Source organism: Diceros bicornis, chromosome X (assembly GCF_020826845.1).
Source record: "Diceros bicornis minor isolate mBicDic1 chromosome X, mDicBic1.mat.cur, whole genome shotgun sequence".
Classification (NCBI taxonomy): domain Eukaryota; kingdom Metazoa; phylum Chordata; class Mammalia; order Perissodactyla; family Rhinocerotidae; genus Diceros; species Diceros bicornis.
The window spans coordinates 1930206-1944132 of record NC_080781.1 but is presented as its reverse complement, the minus strand read 5'-3'; the positions used below and the strand labels follow the sequence as shown (position 1 = coordinate 1944132).

Sequence of the window (13927 nt, the reverse complement as noted above, 5' to 3'; positions counted from 1 at the left end):
TTACTCATTTAGCAAATGATTGCCCAAAAAGCGGGTGAAATCTGGAGGGAAGGTTTTATCTCGGGCACAGGGGCAGACTCAGGAGCGTTCAGGCAGAGAGAGAGAGCTCAGAGCTTACATTCCTTGAATACCTAAGCTGTGACCTGAGTTTTCCTTAAATCAATTCCAGCGTGTCATCGTCACACCCATCCCAGTGGCTTGTCCGCCTCACAGAGATGATGGAGGTATGGTGCTCACTCACGCGTGGAGGTGCCCAGCACAGCTGGGGCTCCTGGCCCCGGATCTCACCTTTGGGGGGATCTTGCTCTGTTCTCCTGTTTTCATCGGGGTCCTAGCTGGAAGTACACAGGACCCTCAAAAAGGAGACGGCAGCGCGTCTAAGGCAAGGAGCCTTCACTACCAGGAACCACGGGAGGGTTGCATTCCAGGGACCCACATGGGAGGCAGGATGCCACCACCACACCTAGGCTCAGAGCCTTCCGGAATCCAGAGGGGAAGGCAGCAGGAGCTGCCCCCAGGTATGGAGCCTCGGGTAGAAGACCCCACGCAGCCCTGCCCACCAGGAGGCTGGTCCCTCCCTCCTCCTGCTCCCTATGCCCATCTCCTGAAGGGGCCTCTGCTGTCTGAACCCAACCTGAATCTGAGCCGAGGGGATGCAGAGTCTACAGGTCAGCTCCCCGAGGCCAGGCAGAGAGGGGTTGACCAGGATCTGGAGGGACAAACCAAGAGGACGGGCCATTGTCTTGTTAGTGCCATCAAGACTCCGACTCCTGGCGACGCTGTGGACAGCAGAGTGGAACCCTGCCCAGTCTTTTTGCACCATCCTCTCCCCTTCCGGCCTCTATCAGACGACGCTCCACTGCTATTCATAGGGTTTTCATGGCCAGTTGTCTCAGAAGTGGGTGGCCAGGTCCTTCTTCCCGGTCTGTCTTAGTCTGGACTTTAAAGCAATAAAATAAGTATCCACGGCAAGTGCAAGGGGCAGCTAGAAGCTGTCTACGCTTTCATTTTATTCTCAGTGGTGTTGGAGAAACCCATTTGTACTAGTTGCTCAGGCTGCCATAACAAAGGACCCCAGAAGGCCTTTACAGGCCCCGTCTATGTCTCCCCGTCCTGGAGGCTGGAATCTGAGATCCAGGTGTCACAAGGCTGGTTCCCCCTGAGACCTCTCTCCTTGGCGTGTAGACGCTGTCTTCTCCCCGTGTCCTCACATGGTCGTCCCTCTGTGCGTGTCTGTGTCCTCATCTCCTCTTCTCATAAGGACACCAGACCTATTGGATCAGGACCCACCCTCATGACCTCATTTTACCTCCATCACCTCTTTAAAGACCCATCTCCAAATACAGCCCCATCCTGAGGTCCTGGGGTTTAGGACTTCATCATAGGAGTTTCAGGATAGGGGGACACAAACGTTCATTCATGACACCAGTAAACCTTCCACTTGAATCGTTCAAACTGATCATGATCTAAGAATGTCCTGACATTCAACGAAAACCTGTGTAGACCTTGATTTCTGAAAGCTCCATTATGAGCGGGACTCAGGTACAGCCGTGCATCGCTTAACGACGGGGACCAGTTCTGAGTAATGCATTGTTAGATGATTTTGTCATTGTGTGAGCATCATAGAGTGACTTACGCAAACCTGGATGGTACAGCCTACTACACACCTGGGCTATATGGTACTAACCTTATGGGACCACCGTGGGATATGCGGTCCGTCATTGACCGAAACGTGACGCGTTCCAGTGCACAACTGTATATATTATTCAGCCCCTTACCACTGGCACTGAAGGTCTCGGCGTGCTTTGCCCGAGCTGTTGAGGGTTTTTCTTGCCCGTTATTAATCTTAGGAGGGACCATAAAGGCATGTAAACCAACGTATACGTGAGCCACTCCCTGTGCGAATTAACATAATTAAGTCATCCACGGGCACCCAGCCTGGTCCACACACTGCTCCACAAACAGGCTTCTGCGGTCGAATTTCATGAAAACCACCGCCTTCCTGAGCTAACAGCGGAGCAGAAAGACTGCATAAAGCATAGATTTCCCCTGCGAGGTTCATTTGTGCGTGTGTTCTCCATCCACAAGCCTTCTCCTCTCGCCTCCACCCCGTACCTTTCCAGGACCCAGGTGGGCTACATTCTTCATAACCCCATGGCTCCTGCAGAGAAGACCACACAACCCACAGTCCTGCCTTTTGGAAAACCTCAATCAGAGTCACAAACACAAGTGCTCACAGGGTGGCATAGACTGAGTATGAGAGGATAAAAATCTTGAGTCTTGAGATGGGGAGATGATCCTGGATGATCCAGCTGAGCCCAGTGTCCTCACAAGGGTGCCTATAAGAGGGAGGCGGGAGGGTCAGGGTCAGAGAAGGAGATGATGAGACGATGGGAGCCCTTTGCAGGGCTTCATCCACTCCAGAGATGGAGTGATGGCCTTTGCAGGCCGAAGGAGGGGCCGTCCGACAAAATACGCAGGTGGCTCCTAGAAGCTGCAAAAGGCTAGGAAGTGGATTCTCCTCTGGAGCCTCTACAAGGAACCAGCCCTGCCCACACCTTGACATTAGCCCAGGGAAACCCATGTCAGACTTCTGATATCTAGAACTGTAAGATAACCAGTCTTTGCTGTTGTAAGCCGTTAAGTCTGAGATGGTTTGTTACGTCAGCCGTAGGAAGCTAACACACCCCCTAGAGGCAGGCGTCTGCCCACTGCCCAGTTCAGGGTGGAGGGAAGCCCATCAGATAAGTGATAGTCTCGGAGGTTCAAGTTCGCCTCCGGCCGGAATTCCTCACCCCTGTCCTGAGGCCCGATAGCATGTCACCCTCCTATGACAAGAAATACCACTTCCTTGCTCTCGTTTTTAAAATACATGCTTCCCTAGTCATTGTGAGCAACAGTGGACAGGGATGAACTATATTCCTTTTTGTTTTCAGAAAGCCTCACATTCCCCACCCAGAGAACGTGCACAAAGCAAAAACCAATACAGAAGAGATAAGCAGACTTTCAGGCTCATCTTCTCTCTGTTTCTTTGTTTAAAAACCCCGACTTTAACCACACCTGCAGAACCCACGACCCAAACGGTATGCTTCAAATTTAGAAGTCCCAGCTGGCTTATCAACATCCGGAATCTCTGTGGAAAACCCCCTTTGGGCTTTTCTTTTTTGCATCCTTTAAACCTTTCCTGTGTTCTCCTTGTGAGTTCAGTTCACTCTGAGTCAAACCGCTTTCTTCTGATGGAACACTGTCAGTATTTAACTCCTGCACGATTTTATTTTATGCATTTTCCTAGTAAGGTATTGCAAAATGGACTCTGAGAAAAGTGGACGTGCAGCAACTGGGTGAGTGGAGGGGAAATGAGGAAAAACCCCGGAGAAGGGCACTGTCCACAGACCCAAAGTGGAAGGAAAGAGCGTGGAGCCCCAGGACTGTGCTAAGCAAGGGACCAGCCAGGCGCTGGGGGACAGAGTCAATTTACAGTTGGATCTTTGTCAATCTCAGAGGTGCCTGCAGATCTGGTCTTTGACTCTCAAGATCAGGGCAGGGGGATTTAAGGGTTGAAGTCTGCAATTCCCCTAGTGACCCCAGTGTCTGTTTCTTTGTTTATAGTTTGCAACTGACCCAACCAGTTACACAGGCTGGCATAACTAAGTGACCACAGAGGCATGACCGCCCCCTCCCCTCCAGTGTCTGCTGGGTGTTGATGCTCAGTCCACAGACAAAGTAGATCCTACAGCTTTATGAAATCTCTGTGGGGTCTGGAGAATCCACTCAGATATCCAAACTAGGGAAATTTTGCAGAATGGACTCAGCTTGGGCTGGCCCCATATGTCAGCCTATTAAACATCCAGTGGAGTGTTCGACCTATGGTGTTGGCACAATTGGATGGTTACAGGCAAAAAGACGAATTCAGACCCTTATCTCACAGCGTGCACAAACGTGAACTCAAAATCCACAGGAGACCTAAACATCAGAGAGAAATCTACAGACTTTTCAAGAGAAAACTTAGGAGAACGTGTTGGTCATCTTGGCTTAGGAAGAGAGTTTTTAGATAAGCTACCAAAAGCCTGATCTCTTACCAAAAAAATTTGATAAATGAGAGTTTATGAAATTTCAAAGCTTTGGTACATCAAAGTACCATGAAAAAAAAAATGAAAAGGTAAGACAAGCCACAGACGGGGAGGAAATATTTGCCAATGAATACAACTCAATAATAAGAAGGCAATCAATTCACTTAATAAATGGGCAAAAGAGATGAATAGACTTTTTGTGAAAGAAGGTATGAATGACTAATAAGCACATGAAACGATGTTCAACATCATTAGTCATTAGGGAGATGCAAATCAAAACCACAGTGAGGTGCCAGTTCACACCCTACCACACCAGGATGGTTAGAATCAAAAAGACACTGACAAGTGTTGGTGAGAATGGGGAAAAATCAGAACCCTCCTACATCCATGATGGAGAAAAAAGAGGATGCAGCTACTCTGGAAAATGGTTTAGCGGTTACTCAAAATGTTTAAACATGAAGTCACCATATGATTCCACTCCCGGGTACACAACCAAGAGAGACGAAAACATATGTCCACACAAACACTTGCAAACATAATGTTCACAGCAGCGTTATTCACAGCAGCCAACGTGTAGAAATAATCCAAACGTCCATCAACGGATGAATGGATCTACACAATGTGGTCTACCATACAATGGAATATTCTTCAGCCATAAGAAGGAATGCAGCTCTGATACATACTACCACGTGGATGAACCAAAAAAAGAGAAAAAAATCATGCTAAATGAAACAGGACAGATATAAGAGCCCACAAATGATCCAGTTTATATGAAATGTCCAAAAAAGTTAAATTTATAGAGACAGAAAATAGAGTAGTGGTTGTCTGGGGCAGGGATGGGGAATTAGCTACAAACGGACATGAGAGATTCTATTGCAGTGATGGAAATGTTCTAAACTGGAATATGATGATGGTTGCACCATTTGTAAATTGACTAAAAATCATTGAATTGTATACTTTAAACATATAAATGACACAAAAAATAAATAAAATTGTTTTTAAAAATCCAATTGACTTTTTTCTTTCTTTCTCTAGGCTCTTAACTGGTCAAAGGTTGATGTTGAATTTACCAACTTGCTTTTTTGAGCTTTTCTAGAAGACACATTCTTAGGTTTGTCCTAAATGTGCTTAAGGAAAACCAGGCCAATGGGTAAACTTCAACCTGTAACCAGTTACGTATAAGACAAAAAAAGGTAGTCTGCCTTTTGATGCCTCAAAGAACAGAGCTTCATATCCAAAGTCTCATTAACATAACAGAAGAAAAAAATCTTCCTTAAAGGGCCTGGAATGCACCAGACCTCTAGGCACTCAGCTGCCTTCCCCTGGTTAGACGGTACCATGACTCAGTTACACATTAAAAGGCGCCAAAGGAAATATCTGCCTTTTAGCTTTGTGACTCAACAGCCACGGAAAAGTCTCCTAAACCAAGGTAGGTTGGTCTCCGTTGTCTTCCATTGGGATGCTTTTTGAGTCTAGGATAAACATCCGGGTGCAATCAAATTCCTTGTCTCAGCCTTAAATTTCTATTGTAAATCTTGTCATAACTATGGGTAGATGCCTTCCTTTGTGCCACAGGCATAAATGTTCACCCATGTGCCCGTTGGCTTAATTTGTAATCACACAATAGAGGTGTTGTTGGGGGTATCGAGGTTGGTTCCTCACAGGTGACCCCCATGGACTCATGACCCCTTGACACGTGTGCCTGCCCCACAATGGAGATAAGATGAGAGCAGAGGTCCCCGGGCTCCTCTCCCACCTGGTTCCCTTGACCTCTGCCTTCCTCCCACGGCTGCCAGAAGCAAGACTAAGAATTACTCTAACTACATCATCCTTGGAGCTTACCCTCACCTCCCACACTCTCCAGCTCCCAGCCCCCAAGGAAGGGAAGTCTACACTCAGAGATCAAGCTTGCAACACGTGGTGGTGAGAGTTGGCTTTGCATTTCCACACTTGTCCATGAAACATCGCAGAGTTGTCTACGGTGGTTAAAAATAGGGATTTGGGGGCTGGCCCCGTGGCTTAGCGGTTAAGTGTGTGCGCTCCGCTACTGGTGGCCTGGGTTCGGATCCCAGGTGCGCACCGAGGCACCACTTCTCCGGCCATGCTGAGGCTGCATCCCACATACAGCAACTAGAAGGATGTGCAGCTATGACATACAACTATCTACTGGCGCTTTGGGGGAAAAGAAAAGGACGAGGATTGGCAATAGATGTTAGCTCAGAGCTGGTCTTCCTCAGCAAAAAGAGGAGGATTAGCACGGATGTTAGCTTAGAGCTGATCTTCCTCACAAAAAAAAAAAAAATAGGGGTTTGGAAGCTGGCAACCTTGGGTACAAATTCCTACCTCCATTTCTTAGTCATTATGTCTTTCGACAAATTACTTAAACTCAACTTCAGTGGCTGCAACTATAGTATGAGACAAAAGCAACTCCTGATTTATTCTCTCTTTTTTTTAATTATTTTTTATTTACTTATTTGTTTATTTATTTGTTTGTTTATTTATTTATTTTGAGGAATATTGGCCCTGAGCTAACATCTGCCAATCCTCCTCTTTTTGCTGAGGAAGACTGGCCCTGGGCTAACATCCATGCCCATCTTCCTCCACTTTATATGGGACGCCACCACAGCATGGCTTGACAAGCGGTGTATCAGTGCGCACCCAGGATCCGAATGGGCGAACCCCGGGCGGCCTCAGTGGAGCGCGTGCACTTAATCGCTTGTGCCACCGGGCCGGCCCCTTTATTTTCTTTTTTAAAAAACTTTTTTATGGTGAGATAATTGGAGATTCACCTGCAGCTGTAAGAAATAATATGGAGAGACCCCACATAGCCTTTACCTGTTTCCCCCAGTGGTCCATCTTGCAAAGCTGTATACAACCAGATGCAGTACCAGTTGCAATATAACATTGCAACCAGGATATTGGCATCGATGCAATCTGTTATCTTATTCAGATTTCCCCAGTGTAGCTTGTTCTTGTGTGTGTGTGCGTATTTAGTTCTGTGCAATTTTTTTTTTGCCTGTGTCAATTCATGTGAAACCACCAAAATGAAGATATAGAAGAGTTATACCACAAGGGTCCCAGGCCAAACTTTTATAGCCACAGCAATCTTCCCCGTTCCCTGCCAACCCCTGGCAACCTCTGGTCTGTTCTCCGTCTTTCTAATTTTGTCATTTCGAGAGGCAATTGCCTTTTTTATGGGTTGGGAATAATCAAAGAGTGGCAGATTCAGGTGGTTCAACTCGACCTACGTTGGGTGTAATAGTAACATGTACCTTTGAGGTTGAAAGGCTGAATAAGCATATCTTAGTCTGTCTGTAACAGAATGCCGTGGACTGGGGGGCTTAAACAATAGACAGTTATTCCTCCCAGTTCTGGAGGCTGGAAGTCCAAGAGCGAGACACCAGCAGATTCTGTGTCTGGTGAGAGCTCTTCCTGGTTCATAGACGCCATCTTCTTGCTGTGTCCTCACATGGTGGACAGGGCGAGGGAACTCTCTGGGGTCTCTTTTATAAGGACACTAATTCCATTCATGGGGGCTCCGCCCTCATGATCTAATTACCTCCCCAGTGCCCTACCTCCTAACACCATCCCATTGGGAGTTAGGGCTTCAACATAAGAGTTTGGGGGGACACAAACGTTCCATCCATAATAGGACATTTCAATCACACTGTGTGGCTCAGGTGGGGGCTCCAATGAAGTTTTGTGGATAATCATTAAAACGACTAACCACAGAGACTCACACAGACATGCTTGATCAAGCTCTAATAATCTGCAGATGTTGAGCAAGTCATCACCCCTGGCAGAGTGTCACTCTTTAGCAAAGCTCCCGTGAACTTTGGACAGAGGAGCATAGGGCAACACATCTTTTCCCCTTAATCTCCGTGCAAATGGAGAGAATTCAGTTCCACCTGGTAATAATACAAAAATGAATTTTAAAAGCCATCCTTCTTCACCAAAATATAAGGCAGGACCAGAGTTGACCCAATATGTCTGAAACAAGATCTCAAAGTGATGAATGAAGGCATGGACCCATTATTACCCTGACTAACGAGCCTTGCATTTTACGGGGTTTAGCCAAGAAATTCATGCGTCCTCCAGTAAAATGATAAGTTTGTCTTCTGGGAGTTTTTTCCAGGAAACGAAATTTGTCTCTTCTAACAAATCCCCCTCGATTCAAGGCTTTATTTTGAAAAAGCTCCGACTTCATCTAAGAACAATTTAAGGAATGTTGCACGCCCATTGCTCCTGATGTTGTTGAGTCCTGAGACCTCATACGACCTCAAGAGGATTCAAAGAGGTGAAATGATCTGCTGCTGTAGGTGACAGGTCTCAGATCTCGGGTCTGAGGTTCTCTAGCTCAACCTGCACCCTGCAGGAACAGTGCAGAGCTGTGTGGCGTGAGACCCACTCAGATCCACCAGAGTGGGAAACACCAGCTCAGGAAAGACTCTTGGGTCCTCCTGGCTCCTGAGGACGTCACCATCAGCTGAACTTGCTTGTTGCTTGGCTTGTTCCATGAAAGTCCCCTTCCCAGGAGGAGTCCCAATCTAGCAATCTTGGCTTTATTTTCCCAAGCTTCTGATGCTAACATTTCTTCTTTCGAACAACAAGCTCTGGAAAGGTTGACTAGATAACTTTTCATACACCTCTAAAAACCGAAATCATGGAACGTACCATATAGGAAAGAGACAGTGGTGGGTGAGGATGGTGTGAGATAAAGCCTAAAATTAAGGCTCCATACTACACCTGGTAGAATCAAGAATGCTAAATGGCCTAAATGTAAGTTCCTCTCCCCACTCTGCTCCCGTGGATAGGGCTCCGTAGTGAAACAACCTTCTTATCCCAGGACCAGGCACAGTTCCTCCTAATCCCTGAGTAACAAGCTTCAGGTCCATGCCAACCTGTGGAATTACTCAAACAAGCCAATCACATCCTCTAGAGGGAACCAGGGATCACCCCATCCTCTGCGGCTGCAAAGCCTGCCTCCCACCTCCCATTCTTGTTCTCTCTGTTCCCAAGTGCAACCTCCGTGTGGCCCTACGTGGTATGCAGTGTGCTCCTTCACCACACTATGAGCACATGTGACTCATAAACTGTTATGAGTCACATGTCCAGTGTCAGGTATTGTGTATTCTATCGCATCTATCGCATCTGTCCAGTGTCAGGTATTGTGTATTCAGCCATTCCCATAATCCTAGGGTAGGACTCTTTCCTTCACCAACGTAGAAAACAGGAGACAATTTAAACAGATGGCTTAATAGAGAAGGAAGGGCTTTCCACTCTGTCTGAGAAATGAATCATGGAAGTTACCCCTTGGGGTCGCAATCTGTGTGCACAATACAGATCTCTTCACTGGAATACAAAGTCTAACCTTCTTTCTCCTTTGTGTAATTCCCCAGATGTCTACCAGCTGCATAGACACTGAAAGTCAAATACAAGAAAAAATTTTAAATTTCTTGTATCAATTCTTTTATTGCTCATTCTTTGATACAAAAGCATGGAGTGCCCATGAGGTGGTCCATGCTGTTCAACGCTGGGAAGGAAATCCCACAGGTGAAATCCTGTGTGCAGACTCCAGGGAGCAGATGGTAACCTCACTCTCCTCGGTCTCTGTGCTATGCATAAAGCAGTCATGCTGTGGGAGCCAAAAGCAGCTCAGACTTGCCAAGAGTGTCCTCAGTGAGTTGTGCCATTGTTGACCAGTCCAGCTGGCAGATCCACACTAAAACAATAATAATAATTTTAAAATACGTTTAATTTGAGATGCAATGTTTCACATATAGCTAAATAATACTTCACAAAGTGGTTAGCACACACATAGCACACCCGGATTCCTCAATCTCAGCACAATCGACATCTAGGTCTGGATAATTCTTTGCTGTAGGGCCTGTCCCTCCTGTGCATCATAGGATCTTTAGCAGCATCCATCCTGGATTCTACCTTCTCGATGCCAGTAGCACCCACCTGCAGCCCCGACAATCAAAAATATCTCCAACTGTTGCCAAATGCCCCCTGGGGACAGAATCTTCCCCTAGTTGAGAACCACTGCCATGGCCCACTTCGTCTCTGAGTTCATGATGATTGAAAATGATATGAATAAATATTACACCATTGGACCGATTCAGCCTGTCCAGGAACACACGTAATTACACGTGGGATCTTCGTGAGCAATCATGGTGGAATAAAGATGCTGCGATTCTGCCAATCAGACCCCACAAACACAGTTCCAACTGCCCTGTTCTTAGAATGACGTGCGGATGCTGCAAAGTTCTTGTAAGGTGGACCAGAATCCAAGACGCGAAGATGAAGAGTGAAAACCCATGCCCGAACTGGAGGAGTCTACACCTGAGTAACAGAAGATTCAGAGCTTGGAGCCCTTCCCCTTCTGGAAAGGAAGAATTACCTTGTGTTCTAGGAGGAGTTCATGGAAATGAGGGGAAGCAAGACCACAGAAGAATGCCCCCCAAACTCTCTCTGCTCTATTGTTAGTTCTGAAGCCCACGAAGAGTCCTTTAATAATAAACACAGTGATGATAATGGTGCACACAAATGATTTTGTCGATGGGGAAATCAAGCTGCAGAAACTTGCCTGTCTATAGCGTCTTTAGGAATCCTCATGCCTGAGGTCACGGAACATGATTTATATAAACGCACTTCCCAAAGCAAGAACTGGGGAATTAACTGAGATTCAATGCACAAGAATTGAGGTGGATCCTCAGAGAACCTAAGATCTTGCATCTATTTATGGTCACAAACCGGCTTCTTTCTCCCCGATCTCACCACCCTGTCCCTTCCCCAGGACACGTTTTGGAAAAAGGGACCCTTCTTGCTTTCAGAAAGGGAGGTTCTTTCCTGAGTGTACATCAAAAAGCCTAATGTAAGCTTTATTTGTAATTGCTATAAATATTTGCTGATTACTCGCCCTGTGTGGGGTGCAGTGCTAAAACTTTAAATGTATTCTTTTCTTTGAATCCCCGAGTAGGAATATGGCCTTTCCACCATTCAGTCTGGCCACTAGAGAATCCTGGTAGTAACAAGATTATGAAGACACTTGAAGTTTTGAGGAAAATCATCAGGATTCCATATAATAAAGTCAAGCAACAGAGTACTGAAAATGAAGCCAAGAGCCAATGCCGACCTAAATAATCACAATAAATTTCTTTATATTTTTTCCCTGGTTTTATTGAGATACAATTGACTTACATCACTGTATAAGTTTAAGGTGTATAGCATAATGACTCACATATATTGCAAAATGATTACCACAGTAAGTTTAGTTAACTTCTATCATCTTATATAGATACAAAAAAGAGAGAAAAATGTTTTTTTTTCCTTGTGATGAGAACTCTTAGGATCTACTTTCTTAACAACTTGCAAACATATCATACAGCCATGTTAACTATAGTCATCATGTTGTACGTTACAGTCCCAAGACTTATTTACCTTGTAACTGGAAGTTTGTACATTTGACCACATTCCTCCAAAAAATCTGATCTGGTAACCAAAAATCTGATCTCTTTTCCTATGAGTTTATTTTTTTTAGATTCCACATGAGATCATATAGTATTTGTCTTTCTCTGTCTGACTTATTTCACGTAGCATAATGCCATCAAGGTCCATCCATGTTGTTGCAAATGGCAGAATTTCCTTCTTTTTGATGGCTTAGTAATATTCTATTATATAAATATACACCTGAACGTCTTTGTCCATTCATCCATTGATGGGCAAAGAGATGTGAGGAAGATAGTGGTGCATAGTAACTATCATCATTGACATGACATAATACCGAGACTTAGGACAGTATTGTTCTGTGTTACAGGATTTTTCTGGCCCAGGTCCATCAGGAAAAAGTCAAGACAACATGAACAACTTGAAGAATCTCAGGTAAGAGAAGCCAATTCACTGCCATTATTTCTCCTTTTCAATAAAACAGACATTTCTGGCAAAGAACTGCAAGAGAAATCCCTTTTAACTTTCTAGACTTCAGTGCTCATTTGTGAGAGCATCGTTGTAAAAATCAGCATCCAATATGATATTGAGTCGTGTTGTGGAGGGCATGTGTGTGGGAGAGCATGCTTATACAGTATCTCCCAGTTCACCAATACCCACCAAAATTAAAAATGCCCCTTCATCTACCCAGCTGCCCCACCCCTAGGACTAGATCTTTCAGATCTACTTGAACATGTATCAGCCACCAATTGCTGTGTAACAAATTACCCCAAAACTTAACCTCTGAAAACAACACATGTTGATTGTCTCATGCTTTCTGTGGGTAGGAATTCAGTCTCGGCTCAGCTGGGTCCTCGGGATCAGGGTCTCTCACATGATTCAGTCAAGGTGTTGGTGGGGCTGTGATCATCTCAAGGTTCAACTAGAGCAAGATCTATTTCCTACCTCACTCAGTGATGGTTCAGTCCCCCACAGGCTGTTGGCTTGAGGGCCTCAGATCCTTGCTGATGTTTGTTCAGAAGCTTCCATCACTTCCGTGCCAGGTTGGCCTCACTATCAGGGCTGGCATACAAGGAGAGAGTGAGAGAGAGAGAAAGAGAGAGAATGCCATCAAACAAGATGAAAGTCAGCCTCTTATGACCCAATCACAGAAGTGACATCCCCACACTTTTGCCATACTCTGTTCATTAGAAGTGGTCACATGGTCTGGTCCACACTCAAGAGGTGAGGATGACATAAGGATATGAATACCAGAAAGGGGCATCATTGAGAGCAATCTCACGAGTTGCCTATCCCATGATGCATGTACATAACGTCTTTGAGTTGCAGTCTTGTTGGGATTAGCCAACAACCAGACGAATCCTAGATGTGCATTGATGGGGCTGTGTTGCAAACACCAGGTGAAGCCATTTAGAGTACTGTATGGCATTCCTGGGGCTGCCATTACAAATTACCACAAACTGGGAGCTTAAAACGACAAGAGTTGATTCCCTTACAGTTAAGGAGACCAGGAGTCTGAGATGAAGGGGTTGCAGGGCCAAGCTCCCTCCAGAGGCTCCAGGGGAGGGTCCTTCCTGCCTCTTCCAGCTTCTGGGGCTCCAGACGTCCCTGGGCTAGTGGCTGCCTCCCTCCCATCTCTGCCTTCATCGTCATGTGGCTTCTCCTCTTCTGTCTCTTATAAAGATGGTGTCATTGGATTTAGGGCCACCCTCATCCAGGATGACCTCATCTCCATCCTTAACTACCTCTGCAAAGACCCTATTTCCAAATAAGGTCCCATTCATAAATTTAGATCTTGGGCCTATCATTTTGGTGGCCACCATTCCACCCTCTACAAGTACTGATAGGGTGCAGGGCTCCAAGACTTATCGTGAGAAAGAGAAACTTGCACATGTGTGTGGGGAGCATGCTACATCCATGCTTATATATAAAAACCCCAACACATTGAAGGATGAGCTCAGGTGTGTATAGGATAGCGCCGAAGGTTCACTGAGAATCTGGTTAAGTAGTGAACTGGTTGCCTTCCAGGAGGGGAATAGATAGATTTGGTTTTAACCACACACCCCTTGGTGACTTTTGGACAAATATCAGACTATGGTACCTCTTTTTGTTTTATCTTAATAAACTTTAAAAAAAAATCAGAACTTTACCTAGAGCAAGAGGAGATTTTCATTTTAATCTGGGGCATCACAAGACACAGCAGTCCAGGGCTAGTGACAGCGTTTATTCCCTCTTCTGTTCCCACAGAGAGGCAGGACACTTCCCTGTGATCCTTCCCACAGGCAGCCATGGCAATTATGAAACCACGCACTGCACGCCTTCTACACTCTCATGCTCAAAACTCGCCCCCTCCTCAGTCTTTTCCTTTCCCTGGGGTATCTTTTGCCTCTCCTCCCAACAACCTTCTC

The 13927-nt window shown here is 45.7% G+C and overlaps 1 protein-coding gene across 2 annotated transcripts in view; it reads left to right on the top strand.

The window, feature by feature from the left end:
- The first annotated feature begins 5408 nt into the window (after positions 1 to 5408).
- The window catches only part of LOC131400684 (arylsulfatase D-like), a 31069-nt gene continuing 22550 nt past the window's right edge, over positions 5409 to 13927 (top strand). Inside the window, exons 1-2 of one of the 2 annotated variants that reach the window (XM_058535369.1) lie at positions 5409 to 5484; positions 11867 to 11954. In XM_058535369.1, coding sequence (XP_058391352.1) covers positions 5409 to 5484; positions 11867 to 11954 — 164 coding nt within the window. Of the gene's footprint in view, positions 5485 to 11866; positions 11955 to 12815; positions 12834 to 13927 lie in introns of those variants that run through there. The other variant, XM_058535370.1, reaches the window with a different exon arrangement.